This window comes from Cucurbita moschata, unplaced genomic scaffold, assembly GCF_002738365.1.
Source record: "Cucurbita moschata cultivar Rifu unplaced genomic scaffold, Cmos_1.0 Cmo_Scf00041, whole genome shotgun sequence".
In the NCBI taxonomy this organism is placed as follows: Eukaryota; Viridiplantae; Streptophyta; class Magnoliopsida; order Cucurbitales; family Cucurbitaceae; genus Cucurbita; species Cucurbita moschata.
In genome coordinates, this window is record NW_019268557.1 from 1,348,006 (window position 1) to 1,362,412 (window position 14,407).

General features: G+C 36.2%; 2 protein-coding genes across 6 annotated transcripts in view; one reads left to right on the forward strand and one right to left on the reverse strand.

The window, feature by feature from the left end:
- Nucleotides 1-1,128, forward strand: part of LOC111433132 (isocitrate dehydrogenase [NAD] catalytic subunit 5, mitochondrial-like) — a 4,538-nt gene extending 3,410 nt beyond the window's left edge. The window contains exon 7 of the mRNA XM_023070076.1: nucleotides 510-1,128. Coding sequence (XP_022925844.1) covers nucleotides 510-701 — 192 coding nt within the window. The 3' untranslated portion in view covers nucleotides 702-1,128. The remainder of the gene's footprint in view (nucleotides 1-509) is intronic.
- A 7,556-nt stretch (nucleotides 1,129-8,684) lies between these two features.
- The window catches only part of LOC111433102, a 7,558-nt gene continuing 1,835 nt past the window's right edge, over nucleotides 8,685-14,407 (reverse strand). The window contains exons 2-7 of one of the 5 annotated variants that reach the window (XM_023070033.1): nucleotides 14,228-14,299; nucleotides 12,941-13,097; nucleotides 10,416-11,047; nucleotides 9,370-9,594; nucleotides 9,240-9,296; nucleotides 8,685-9,050 (exon numbers count right to left, since the gene is read on the reverse strand). In XM_023070033.1, coding sequence (XP_022925801.1) covers nucleotides 8,859-9,050; nucleotides 9,240-9,296; nucleotides 9,370-9,594; nucleotides 10,416-11,047; nucleotides 12,941-13,097; nucleotides 14,228-14,281 — 1,317 coding nt within the window. In that variant the 5' untranslated portion in view covers nucleotides 14,282-14,299 and the 3' untranslated portion in view covers nucleotides 8,685-8,858. Of the gene's footprint in view, nucleotides 9,051-9,239; nucleotides 9,297-9,369; nucleotides 9,598-10,415; nucleotides 11,048-12,940; nucleotides 13,098-14,227; nucleotides 14,309-14,407 lie in introns of all 5 variants that reach the window. The other 4 variants (XM_023070035.1, XM_023070038.1, XM_023070034.1 and 1 more) reach the window with 4 other exon arrangements.

The window sequence follows — 14,407 nt, forward strand, 5'->3', positions numbered from 1 at the left end:
TTTTTTTTTTTTTTTTTTTTTTTTTTTTTTTTTTTTTTTTTTTTTTTTTTTTTTTTTTTTTTTTCTAATTAGACTTCTATCAACGCAATGGAAGAACCATCCCTTCCTATTTTTTTGTCCTTTCAGATAGAAATAAAATGAGACCCCAACCCTTATTTACCACTTTAGCGGGGGTGGGGGATACAATCGAGGCAAAGTAGTTTATGATTAAATCTCAGAAGCATTTTTTTCATTCGGTAGATCCAAGTCCATGACCCACTTTGGGTTCATACTCGGAGCATTTTTCTTTTAAAATTTTTATTGTATCCAATCAACTCAAATTCAAATGTGAGTGTTCATATTCACACATTTTTGCAAAAGCACAACCAATATAAAAGTAATTGATGAGGTTGAATATATATTTTGCAAACTCGCAAGGCAGATGGTTTGTTCCTTGCACCAATCATTAGTTGCATTTCTTTATCGCAAAGTATTTTTCATGTATCTGAAAGCTTGTTAAACTTGCACAGAATTTGGCAAATCCAACTGCATTGCTTTTGAGTTCTGTCACGATGCTTCGGCATTTGGAGCTCCATGACAAAGCTGATCGGATCCAAGATGCGGTCCTGAACACCATTGCAGAAGGGAAGTATCGAACAGCTGACCTTGGCGGTTCATCATCGACTACCGAGTTCACCAATGCAATCTGTGACCATATTTGAGGGATGTCTTTCATTGTTTATTTTGCAGTCTTACACGTTGTTTCTGGGAAACATTCTGGAGGCGTTCTTCATATCTTTTCATAGTTTCTCTGAAGCGTAATAAGCTCAGATCATATTGATGACTCTGAAGTAGCTTATCCCAAGGGTGCTACTATATTTAGCCATTGATCCTTTGCGGGCCGTCCAAAGGATAACTGAAACGGCTCTGTTCACGTAATCAGCCATACAATGTCAGATGATTGAGATCTGTTCAAATTTATTTCTACGAAAACATGGCTTTTTCTTTGTCTTCCCATTTTTTTTTTTTACTATGTTAGTGTTCGTCACGTAGTTTGTAAGAGACGAAAAAGAACCAGTCTTATTATCCTTGAAGTTGTGCCACAATTGTATGGCATGTGATCAATTTATGATGCGTTTTGATGTGCCAGTCTTTTTCTGTATCATCTTCTTGCTTTGTCACTTCCTATATTAACTGATGGACTTGGGCAGTATTAGGTAGCTCTATTGAGTTTCAGATGCAGGCTCCAAGAGATGTTTATGGCTTCTCTTACTTGACGTTCTCATTATGCAGAGCCTATCTGTTCTGCTTCTACAGTTTATTAAGGCAGACTGAACCTGCTACAATTGTAGTTGGCCATTGTTGCGGATTTTGTGTGGAGTTGTTAGCTGGCATTAAAGTGATCGCAATTTATCAGATTCAGCAGCCTGTGTGCGAAGCTAGAGTTTAGTTTCTGTGGTGCAAGCTATGCAGAGTAAGTGCTAATTGGTCAAAGGGAGAGTCTAAAATTTTGCCTGGAGTTTATATGTTGCAACCGTTATGTTAAAATCAGAATTCTAAGTAGGAGGTTATGGAAGAAACACCAAACTTGATGGAAATAGATTGACCATCCAACATATTCGTGTTACTTCGTTTGCAAATGTTCTGTGTACATGAATGCGCGAGTCATACCCATACCGTATAACAACTCAATCCCACTGCAAGCAGATATTGTCCTCTTTGAGCTTTTCCTTTTGGACTTCTTTTGTTACGAACATGTTTCCACGTCCTTACAAATAATGTTTCGTTCCTCTCTCCAATCGATGTAGGATCTCATAATGTACCCCTCTTCGGAGCCCAGCATCCTCATTAGCACACCGCCTAGTATTTACTCCCATTCGGGGTTCAACGTCCTCGTTGGTACACCACTCGATGTCTGGCTCTCATACCATTTGTAACAGCCCAAGCACACCGCTAGCGGATATTGTCTTAAAACGCGTATGCTAAGGAGAGGTTTCCACACTTTATAAAAATGTTTTTCTCCTCTCTAATCGATGTGAAATATTATAGACCACTTCAAATCTTCGTTTTCGAGACGATAATCAACTCTATTTGAGATCTGAATAGCTTCGAGAGAGTTTCCAAGTGCAAATACAGATAGAACTAGTAGTCCAGAAGGGAGAGTGAATGGCGTTTCCCCATTTATACGAGTTACATTAGTTTACAACAAATGGTGGCTAAATACATATTAGCATTCTCAAAGAGGATAATTCAACACAACCTATCTTCAAAGACACAGAGGGCTCTGTCGATTATCAGGTGAGGTAGCGCGGCGGACAACACTAAGGAAAAGGTTCTCATCACAAGGAATGCAGAGTTTTGAGTTCGTAGTGAAATCAAACTCATCTTGTGCTTGATCCAGCAATGCCTTGAACAGAGGATGATTGAGAAGGCTAATTTTGATTACAAGCCTTCTGTTATTCTCACCCACATACACAACCAAGTGACCCTTTGGGACGTCCCGCGGAATGAAGCAATCCTCATGCAAGGAAGACCACAAAACCCATTGGCAACACTGCTCGCAGGCTGCACAAGGTACCACTTTGCTTCCTATCTTCCTCCATTTGTTTGCGCATGCTCTTATAAACCCCCCCTTCATATTATCAGTGTGTAGCTTTAGTCTTTGGCTAGTGATGGAGAAACTGAAAGGTATATATAAGAGTGGATGAAGAACACTATTAGATGGTTGACATTATAGATATAGCTAAGCAGTGGGCTCCGTTTCTGTATGCCATTTTCTGTCTGACAGTGCATTATATATATCATAGTAGATGCACCCTTGCCTGGCTGTACCAATTTACTTTATTATATTGTTGCATCTCTAGATGATACCAATTGTACGAACATTCATTGCATAGTTTTGAGATGAGATTTTATATATTCAAATATGGAAAAATGGTGTTAAGCAAAGGAGTAATGGTTGACTGATTTGTTTCCCAAAGTTCTGGCTTGAAGTTAATTTTGTTATGGCCCCACATGATTGGAGTGGACAAGAGATGAGATTTGAAGTTTAGGGGATGAAGATAACTTTCTTTCTTGGGCATAGTGACGATGTAATAGTCCAAATCCACCGTTAATAGATATTGTCTGTTTTAGCCTGTCATGTATCGTTATTAGCCTCATGATTTTGAAATGCGTCTACTAGGGAGAGGTTTCAACACTCTTATAAGGAATGGTTTGTTCTCCTCTTCAACCGATGTGAGATTTCACAATCCATCTCCCGTTTGAGGCCTAGCATCCTCACTAGCACACCACCAAGTGTCTCGCTCTGATACCACCTGTTACGTTTCGCTATCAACTTAGCTTTGTTTTGAGAGGGCTATATAAAGGGAGGAAAGAAGGAGATTCTTTATAGCCCTTTCCAGACCCTTGTCTTCCCGGCAAGGATGCCCAATGTTCCCTGCTCTAGCTCGTACGTGCCAATCTCAACGTCATTTTCCAAACCGAAACAGGCCTTCTTTGATCACTATGGATTATTGAATCTCATCTTCATTAGTTATGTTTCTTGTTATGAAAACAAGGGATTCATGGATTGATGTGTACTCCAAATCATCTTTGAATTGTTGGGAACAGTTCGAGTTGAAAAGGAACATGGCAATATGCAGAAAGCAGCTGCATTGCTATCCATTTTTCTTTCATCTGCTGCAGATGGTTTTGGGATAAGCTTGTCTGCAGCATCACATCTGGGCGCAGGTGATGGGCCGCTCTCACTCAAACATAACTTTTATTTCAGTTTTCAAACATCTTTCTACTTAAATTGCAATAAAATTTACATATATTTTTGTTTGTTTTGGTACTGAAGCCTAGATTTGGTTCCTCTCAGTTGTCAGTTCCTCCTATCTGGACCTTTTTTTTTTAATCTTCTTCTCAAGTCTGTTTGTATATAAAGAACGAAAGCTGAAAATATTCTCATTCCTAGGGAAATGTTTTATACTTCCACTCGGTTCGTGTACTCTTAATTTAAGGATTTAATCTAAGAACCTCTAGATGAGCTTTTTTTTTACGTGGGATCTGCATCGGTTGGAGAGTGAAACAAACATTCCTTATAAAGGTGTGGAAATCTCTCCGACGCCTTTTAGAACTATGAGGCTGACAGTGATAGGTAACGGGCTAAAGCTGACAATATCTGCTAGCGGTGAGCTTAAGTTATTACAAATGGTATCCAGAGCCAGACACTAGATGGTGTGCTAGCGAAGATGTAGGCTTCTAAGGGAGTGGATTGTGAGATCCCACGTTGGTTGAAGAAGGAAAGAAAACATTTTTTTATAAGGGTGTGGAAACCTCTTTCTAACAGATGCGTTTTAAAACTGTGAGGCTAATTGCAATAGGTAACGAACTAAAGCGGGCAATATCTACTAGTGTTGAGCTCAAGTTATTACAAATGAAATCAAAGCTAGACACCAGACAGCGTGCCAGTGAGGACACTGGGCCTCCAAGGGAAGTGGATTGTGAGATCACACATGAGTTGAAGAGAGTAACAAAGCATTTATTATAAAGGTATGAAAACATCTCCCTAATAGATGCATTTTAAAATCGTGAGGCTGACGGCGATAGGTACAGGCTAAGGCAAACAATATCTAGTAGCGGTGGGCTTGAGCTATTACACTTTTACCGGTAAAAGAGTTGAGTTAAAATGAGTTGAGTTGGACATATATTTGAACTGAGGCCATTATGATGATCAAGTGTGTGGGGGAAAGATAGGATGGGCATGGGCCAAGATTCTTGCTTGATATGTCTTATGGTTGTTTGACATCATTTTTGCTTCACAGAATATCCAAACCCACTTCTTTACATCTATACATCATTCATCAGTACACTACTGATACTAGAGTCATCATTCAACTCTTTAACTTCAAACCAGATGTAATAATATTTGTATTCCAACAGTAAAACTCGAAACAGTCCTGTCATTCAACATAGAATTCAGCCGAAGTTCTATAGCACTATTTTGTATACTCATTTCCCTTGGTCTTTATAGAATGGTCCTTTTAGAAGGTTAAAATTCTAACTCTTCTAGAGTGGTATCTCACTAATCTGTCGTAAGACTTTTAAATGACCTGACGATAAATATTAAAATAGAATAATTTCTTGTATGAGATTGATTGGGAAAAAGATAAGCGGCGTCCGTTTGGTTAATTCATTTTTTTGTAGAGCATATGACAGCTCACTGATTCATCTCCCAAGGACGTGAATGGAGTATTTGTGGCTTTGATTTGGTTGGGTCTTCTTCAAAAAGACACCTTTCCCTCTCACTCACTTCCAAATGTGTTTAGCTAGCCAAATGGGAACATCAAGCTCATGAAGTTGGGTCACTCCAAACCCAAACTCTCGAGCTCACTCAAGATTCAGAGAAATTAGGTAGCTAGCTAGCTAGTTGGCATGCAACACTTGGAGCAACACCCAATAGACCCAAATACTTATCTCCATTTATAAATGGTTTGAGATGTAAAGCAGCGGATTCAGTAGTTCGAGACGCGAGGCGATATTGGCAAGTTAATTTACATAGTACTGAATAAAGATGTTGTCTTTTTGATTCCCAAAATTGGTATGAAAATGAAGAAGGAAAAGGTAATGATATGATGATTTGAATTTGGGTTGGGATGGTTGATGAACATGATAGAGTCAAGATGCAGTTCTTAGATCTAACAAGCTGTAGTTGAAAGTGATAACATGCCCCGCAGGTCAGAGAAGCTGGCACTATTATTATTTATTTATTTATTTTCATTTAAATATTAATTTTGCCCCATATCTTTCCATTTATAACTTCCCATGCTTCCTTTTGGAAGCATTTGTTTTGTTTTTCCTCTTTTTCTTGTTTTGATCTCTATTGTGAGACAATTATATGAGAATTCAAGGGAGTTTCGTTTTTTGAATTTTTAATAAAATAAAGATTTTTTTTTTTTAATTGAATTTGCTAATAATTTAACCATGTTTGCAACTAAGTTAAAATATCTCTATGATAACGAGATGAATTGTGAATTTGTAGATAATTTACGAATAATTTTTTTTTTTACCTATGTGATGTACTAAAGAACTGAAATAACTAATAGCTCGATCAGGAATACTTAGTTCAATCAACCCTAAAAATTATATTTGAACGTATAGAAAAAGAAACCTCGATAAATATACCATGCTAATTAATCAAAACACTGTCCAACATATTTGTTTTGATTTTTTGAAAATTTAAACTTATAATCAATTATCTATTTTTTTAAAAATAGTTTTTAAACCTTCCATTGTTAAACTAAAAAAAAATGATTGATGAAGTTATTTACCATAAATCATATATAGCATAGCATAGCATCCCATTCATTCATGCTTTATTTTTATTCATATTTTAGCATAGGAACGAAAATAAATAAATATATGAATAAACAGTAGAAGCATTCAACATTAATGCATTAATGACCTAAGAAGGGATTGTATGCTTACTACTTAATATCAGCATCAGCATCAGATAATTAGAATTTTTAAATTAATTTTAATATACATTAGGTATGAACAACCAGATAGAGAGTAGAAACATAAGATGAAAATCTATGGAAAATGTAGAAATTCAAAGCTATTGGTATGTATATTTCAAAAGTCAGTTATGACTCCACAACATGCGTGAAATGAAGACATTTGTTCGAAACCATGTTCAAATACCTTCAGAGACTAGAATGAATCAATTCTATGTATTATAGCTTAGAGCCCACAAAATTAAGATGAAACATTTATCCATTCTATGATAAAATGCATGCCAAGCTGAAAATCTATGGTTTTGTATGAAGCATTAAGATCTTACTAAAAGTCCCTATTTCTGTGAGATCCTACGTCAATTGAAGAGGAGAACAAAACATTCCTTATAAGGGTGTGAAATCTCTCTCTAGTGACGCGTTTTAAAACTTTGAAGGGAAGTCCAAAGAAGATAATATATGCCAGCAGTGGGTTTGAGCTGTTACAAATGGTATCAAAGCCATATATTGGGGTAATGTGCCAGCGAAGACGCTAGGCTCTCAAGGGAGTAGATTGTGAGATCTCACATCGGTTGAAGAGAGGAACGAAGTATTCCTTATAAAGGTGTGGAAACCTCTCCCTAGCGGACACGTCTTAAAACCTTGAGAGAAGTCCGGAAAGGACAGCCCAAATAGGATAATATCGACTAGCAGTGGGCTTGTGCTGCATTTCCCTGCCAAGTCCCTACCAAGAAGCACTTTAACTGAACCCGGACGGAGGGCACTAATAAAAGGATGCCTCAACAGGATATTTTAAGTGGTGATTCGCTGCAAAACATTGTGAGAAACTACTGTTTGCAATTTATAAATTGACATCACTTAGCAACTCAAACAGGAAACATCATTATGCCTAACTGAAATTTAGGTCTTCGTAAAGATTTCCATTACGAAGGTGGATGCTCCCTAGTGAGGCTGATAAAGTGGACCAAGTATACTATTTCAACCATAACCATTCGCTTATTAAATAAAGCGCGTTGACCTTTAAACTCCAACAGGCTTTATATCTTGTCTAGTCTTCTGGTGGAGACACCATAATTCATTTTTAAAACTAACTTTCTATTATAAAACCACTAGGGTATTTTTTAAATATTAATCATCAAATCTAAGAACTTAGCTGTTGTTCTATAAATGCTGAAGCCTTATTTCTGATGTATCTAAGTGTACGAAACTTGAAACCCCAGGATGAAGTTCCTAGTCCTCATCTTATCAATGATGATATTGAGCTACACTTGCTCAGTGACTTCAAGAAGGATTGCTTTGGCAGGGTTTCATGAACAAGGAAACCAACATTTCTTAAAGCAAGCAAAAACGGCTGAAGAAAATAAAAGCAGAAAGAGCAATTTCAAGCACCCAGAAAGTGGCATTAGCAACCATCACTCTTTGCCTAGAGAGTACTTCAACGAGAAGGGTGGAGCTTCGCAAGGAAATGACAATGGAAGTGGGTAACTATTGCAAATCTAGAAGGCTAATATGCACTATTTGATATAGCATACCAGAAGATCCTAGTTTTTTTTGCTCTAGCTGTTGATGTTCCTATGTTCCAAGGAGTAGGCAGGGTACGAGGGAAGAGGGAGGTGCGCTTTCCTCCAGTAATCATACCTTCTGCTAGAAAATCCGAAGGACTAATAATGGTCATCCCTTAGTGTATACAGGTCTATGTTTATGCATGTATCTATGAGAGAAACAACTATTAATAAGAAGACACTGATGCCAAACGATAGATACTGTAAACAAAAATCCAGATAAGATATTACCTGGTATGGGGAAGAAATAAGTTGATTGAGAATAGAAAAAATACATCCCTGGCAAAGAATTAAAGTAATAATCAATTTGAAAAAGATCGAATAGTAAAACTATATACTTACCTCACCCATAAATGAGTCGGAGTTAGTACAAGACACGAAGTGGTTGTTCTTCAGTAGAGGCAAACATTAGTAACCACGGAGATATTCGCTCGAGGGGTAAGCATATTTCTCCTCCACCCGAGAAATTACTACCGACTCGAACATGACTTCCTTTCCTCACTGCAACAGATTCTGAGAACCTCTACCTTCTCAAGAATTAACAATTGGTATTAGAAAATGTAGATGAAATATTTTATGATTTACCCAAATTTAAAAAAAAAAAAATAAATAAAACAGACGAGGAAATGGAATCGATGATACTAGATTTCTTAGTTAATTAGCTCCGCGGCTTTTATTATGGAAGATTTTCTTTCCAGTTTCAAGTGCATATCACCGTTACAAAAGGGTCAAAACAGAAACAGAGATCTTTTCATTGTAAGTACTATTTAGACTTCCACACTTCATTGCAAAGGCATTTCTGCTGCTTCCAATGTAGATATCATTCATACTTCTTCCGCCCCCAATTGAATGACAACGAGTTACTTTCAATAAGATACATGGGAGGTGTAGCTTCTCTGACTGGTTTTGGACTGCGCTCCTTCGGGTATGGATATATATTGGCCAACTCATAAACACGTTGGAGAAGGGACTTCGGCAGTGGACGTGAGGCATGTGGCTGCTTACATTCAGTCTGTATAATTGAAACAAAACCGTAACTGAATACTCTTTCACCCGACTTAAAGCATGCTAAAAATTTACTTTGCATGCAAAAGATTCATTGGAATTAGAACATGGACAAAAAATCATTAAGAGGTTCATCTATGGCATGCACAGTTCACATTCACTAGAAAGGTGAAGCATAAAGAACAAAAACGCTCACCCCTTTACTGTTCTGTATGTTAACACAGCTAGCTTTCAAAAGATTCCGCCATTTGTCCTGAAGGGAAAACGAGATAACTAAAATTCATTGGATAAATGTGAAGTAATCAGAATAGTGTATGGATAAATACCCTGAGATCTATGGGCGTACGATGAGGAGAAGACGCAAATAGGTGCCTCTTTATACGAGTCCAGCGGCCAGTTCCATATTCAGCAATTCCATCAACCAATCGCATTACTTCAGTAAGGGTCCACATCTTCTGGTGCTTCCTCCTATCATACTTTTTACATATTTTGGCAGATGAATAAACATTTTTACACTCAGTTGCAGAAGGTTCGTCTTCAGACAGAAATCCCTGAAATGTAGAATGAAAGAACTTACAATTCTCAACTATAGCAGAACTTACAATTCTAAACTATAGCATAATTAGTTGCGTATATTTGGGGTCTCGAGCACAAACAAATATAATAGAGGAAAAAGACACAGAGGGTTGGGAGGGGGGAGAAAAGCAACTGAATTATTACAGAGAAGAAATAAGGGTGAGCGGGAAGGAGTGGCAGAAGACCAGACAGTAAAAACTGCACATCAGAATAATGTATTTCACCAGCACCAGTGTATCAGGTCTGCAATGGCCCCAGATATAAACAAAAGAAAGTCCACGGTCAAAGGCAGTTGAGTCATCTTAAATTTACCACGAGTCTTAAAAGCTTTTAATTCCTATGATGAGATGAGTTCAATCATTTCTTGATGCACCACATATTTGAGGTCAAACTATTTAGAAATCAATCAAAACCAACATTTTGCAATTCAAAATTTATATTCTGAGTGATGAATATTATCATCATCTGAATTATTACTAAAAAGGAAACAATCAAAGATGTGCCTATACATATACAACAAGATGTGCCTATACTGTCCATTTACAACTCACACGGGTGTACAAAATTGAATGTGTTTAAAAAAAAATAAAACAAAGATATGGCATCATGAATGACTTCAATAAAGTGGCTTCAACTTTAAATCTAGAAAGACTTTGGGCCAAACCAAATGAACCACAAAAAAGAAACAAAAAAAAAAAAAAAACAAATAATATATGGAAGGCAGTTAAAACAGAGAAATTTCAATGATAATTATATTGGCAGGATGAACAGATATCAAGAGAGAAAACTCTCGTACTGAAACTGGTACATGCTTCTCTGGATGTCTTCTCTGAGATCGAGACTGCACTGGAACAGACGTACCACAATGCGATTCATCTTTAGGGGTCAACATTTGTACCTTATGTCTAATGTGATTAGATTCCTCGGTAGATGTCACTTTCAGGTATTTATCTTTTGTAGGAGGTTTTCTCCTTCCCTTGTTATTTTCAGACTTCGAATCTGCAAATTCTTCTATGTATCTTCGTGTAGGCTTGCGCAATCTCCTCTCTCTTGAGCAACTGGCAAGTTTGCTTGCCACAATATCACCCTTCACATTTTCATCAGATATTTTCTCATTTTCAAGATAGTTTTCGTTAGTATTGAACTTATGGATATTATTATTATCAAGTATCGTATCACAGATGTTGCCTTCAAATGGTGTTGCACACCCACCTCTGGTCCTCAGACCAGAGAACAACTCACGAGTCAAACTCCTCTCAACAGGTGTGTTGTTGAATTCAGCCTCCATTACCATTGTTGCTGACAATTCTGATATTTCAAAAGCATCAGTATCACTCCTGCTTGATCCCTGAGATTTACTCTCTGAACTTGGCTTTCCCAATTGTAATCCCCTATTCTGTCTGAAAGAATTTTCATCAACTTCGGCATCTGTGCTTTAAGAATACATGATTAAAGATAAGGAAAAACAGGGATAAAGAAAGAGAGGGGAAACAGAGGCTTCAGATTATTGACTAGATATGAAATTTGTTAGTATACAACCACACAAGACTAACAAAAAAATTATATATATAATGAGAAGATAAACTTCACATCTATTTAGCAGATTGTTTATTGCATGGAATTCCCTAATTCATCGACATCATCCAGCAGTTGATCAAGATCTATAAAATTCCATTTCACTTCAATCAATTAATGTATAAAGCTAACTCTGAATCTGAGTATTACATTTTTAAGTTTTTTTTTTTCTTTTTTGTATTTATTTTTCCATCCGTTATATTAAATCAAGAGGAGGAATGGTAAAAAGGGGATGAGAAAACGCCTATGGAACCCATGGGTTTACATCAATCCTAATTGGCATAAATCAAATAAACGTCATAGTGAAAAAGAGGCTTTGGACAAAGTACTCCACAGAAAGTAAAGAATCTAACTAAATTCTGAAAAACATCCAAGCAAATGTGAGAGTTCTGGAATTCTTTCTTATTCCTCTCAGACCAAAGAAGAGCCTTAACAGGTTCTAACTTCCCCCTCTAAAGGGTTTCTACAAAAGAGTGGAACCACAGCCATCTGGCAGCTCAAGAAGGCATGTTCGGCCAAAGTTACTTGCCGCCCACTTCTAAAATGATAGTGTTTGGATGGTGTGAAAGTGTTTTCTTTGGAAAAATCAAAACTACGTGGTTTTGATAGTATAAGGTGGGTGAGTTTGGAAAAATTGATTGGCAAGAAATTTAAAAAATAACTATAATTATAAATATCAAGAATAACCTTCTATTTCACCCCATTTCAACCCTTATTTCGGGAAATTTTGATCTCTCTTTAAAATTTGACACTACCTCTCCAACTTTATTTCTCTCTAATTTTTTTCTCTCCAACTTTTCTCCACTGAATATTTTTGCACTCTCTCTAACTTTCTTTCTATCTAAAATTTTTTGTCCCTCCCTCCTTCCAACTTTTTTCTCCCAAAAATTTTATTTTCATTCCCTAAGGGGTTTAAATTGTAATGCTTAAAAGGTAGCTAGCGAACTTGCACTCCCACAACAAATGATTCAGATCTTCGTGATGGAACCTATAGAAAATACATCATTGAGAGAAAAAGACAAAAGGAAAATTGTCTTTGGAGAGAGTTTCAATGAGGAGGAGATCATTGTAGGATTCATGGGCAAATAACTTGGGTCCTTAAGGTCGAAAAGAGGAGAGAGTTTCAATGAGGAGGAGATCATTGTAGGATTCATAGGCAAATAACTTGGGTCCTTAAGGTCGAAAAGAGGAGAGAGTTTCAATGAGGAGGTCAAAGTCTAAGAAACAACCATTTAGCACATCAACATCTATACTTTCCCTCATTTGATTCTCAAAGGCTGAACCTCTCTACCACTTTAAGACATGATGAAATGATCAATTCGCATGACATGAAAATATCATAAGATAGAAGCATACTCCAATTCAAGTTTATATTTGCGTCCCTGCTTGCTATTAGAATCCAATCCACCTTATAGGTAATAAAAGAAATTGGCCAGGATTAGATTGCTTACTGATGTAAAAAAAAAAAATTATTGGAAAATAAATTTAAAATGTCTAAGCATGTTGAACTCAATAATTAGCATCACTTTTCTGGATTTGTCCACATATACAAGGAAAGGTTTCCAAAACATATTCACATCAGACCAATAAAGACCCTTTCTATATGTTGAGCTTATAGGGAAAATAGGATAAGACTACAGTTCGCCAACAAATACCAAAACAAAAGAACATGGATGGAAGAAGCCCAATGAGTAGAGTGCAAATTAGCACTAATAAAAGCATAAGGAATGGATCATAAGAGTTCACCACCATTTGTTTGTATTTCGTAGCCAAAGTCACGAGAGAAATCTTGAACTCTCAAGCAATTTCCTAATTCATGGTCGCTTTTAGGCTCCACAAGAAAATGATCGACTTCATTTGATTCATTTAATGGTGCAGGAAGAAAAGATCCCTCCATTTTTACCTATGAAGAAAAAATAGCAAATCGCCACAAGTCAGAAAGATAATATCTAGAGAAAAAAAAGTTAGGCTAAAATTGTGATTATGCAGAGAAGCATATCTTATTTTACAAACTACCAATTTGGAATTGATGAAAAATCACACCAAGATTAAAAAAAGTAAAGTAAAGCAGTTTAGAGAGGAGATATGTGTTGAAATGACTACTACTCTAATAGGAAACAAGAATCAAAATGGAATTCACAGAAAATAGTAGTGATATGAGAAGAAAAACTACAAGTGTTCCCAGACCTTCAAGACAGGCCTAGACTCTCCCGTAAACTACAAAACTAATGAAAAATACCAAAATATAGTACTGAAATTAAGAAAGAAAATGACAAGTTTTCAAAGCACTTCAAGAGGTATGAACTCTTCCACTAACTATATCCAAAATTGTTCTCCCAAGTTTCTAATTTCCTCTATTTATAACCACCTAAAGATTTCATTGCACGTTTATACCAGCATATTCTTAATTTTATGGCATATTCATATCTGCATTCTCTCTCATATGTATTTATATTATGCTGTAAAAAGGTAATAGAACTGATAAGGCAAAAATTGATGAGGACTTACAAAGGTGCTCATATTATCTCTTTTAGATATTTAGAAAACAGAAAGAAATCATTTATATGATGAAATGGGATACAAAACATGATTCTATCGGAAAATTATTACAAAGAACACCTCCATAGGTTAACAAGGGTAGATAGGCGAAGGTGTTGAAATTATCATGTTATCAAAATTTAGATATTTACACAATATGCCCATAATGATACATTGGAAGTTTGGAACCATGCATTATATTTGTTCCTCCATAATAAGAACTCTCCAATATTAAGCAAAGGTGCGGACATTATCATGTTATCAAAGTTTAGATATCTACACAATATGAACCTAACGATACATTGGAAGTTTATAACCATGCATTTATTTGTCTTCCACATAACAAAAACTCTCCAATTATTTAGACTCAAATCATCAAAATCATTCACACATATCAATGTTGGAAGGATGAGGCAAGCAATATAAGGTATACATTCAAGGTGTTCACAACAGTTAGATGTAGAAGTTACTTCTTGATAATAGAAAGCTTCTCACCCAATGATAATTCATATTTGTGAACTTCTGGCAGAAATGCACTTCTTGATCCATTTACTCTTAAGCTCAATCCTACATGTTCTGATACGGATTAGTAGCTCTAACACACACACACACACACACACAAAAAAAAAAAAAAAAAAAAAAAAAAAAAAAAAAAAAAAAAAAAAAAAAAAAAAC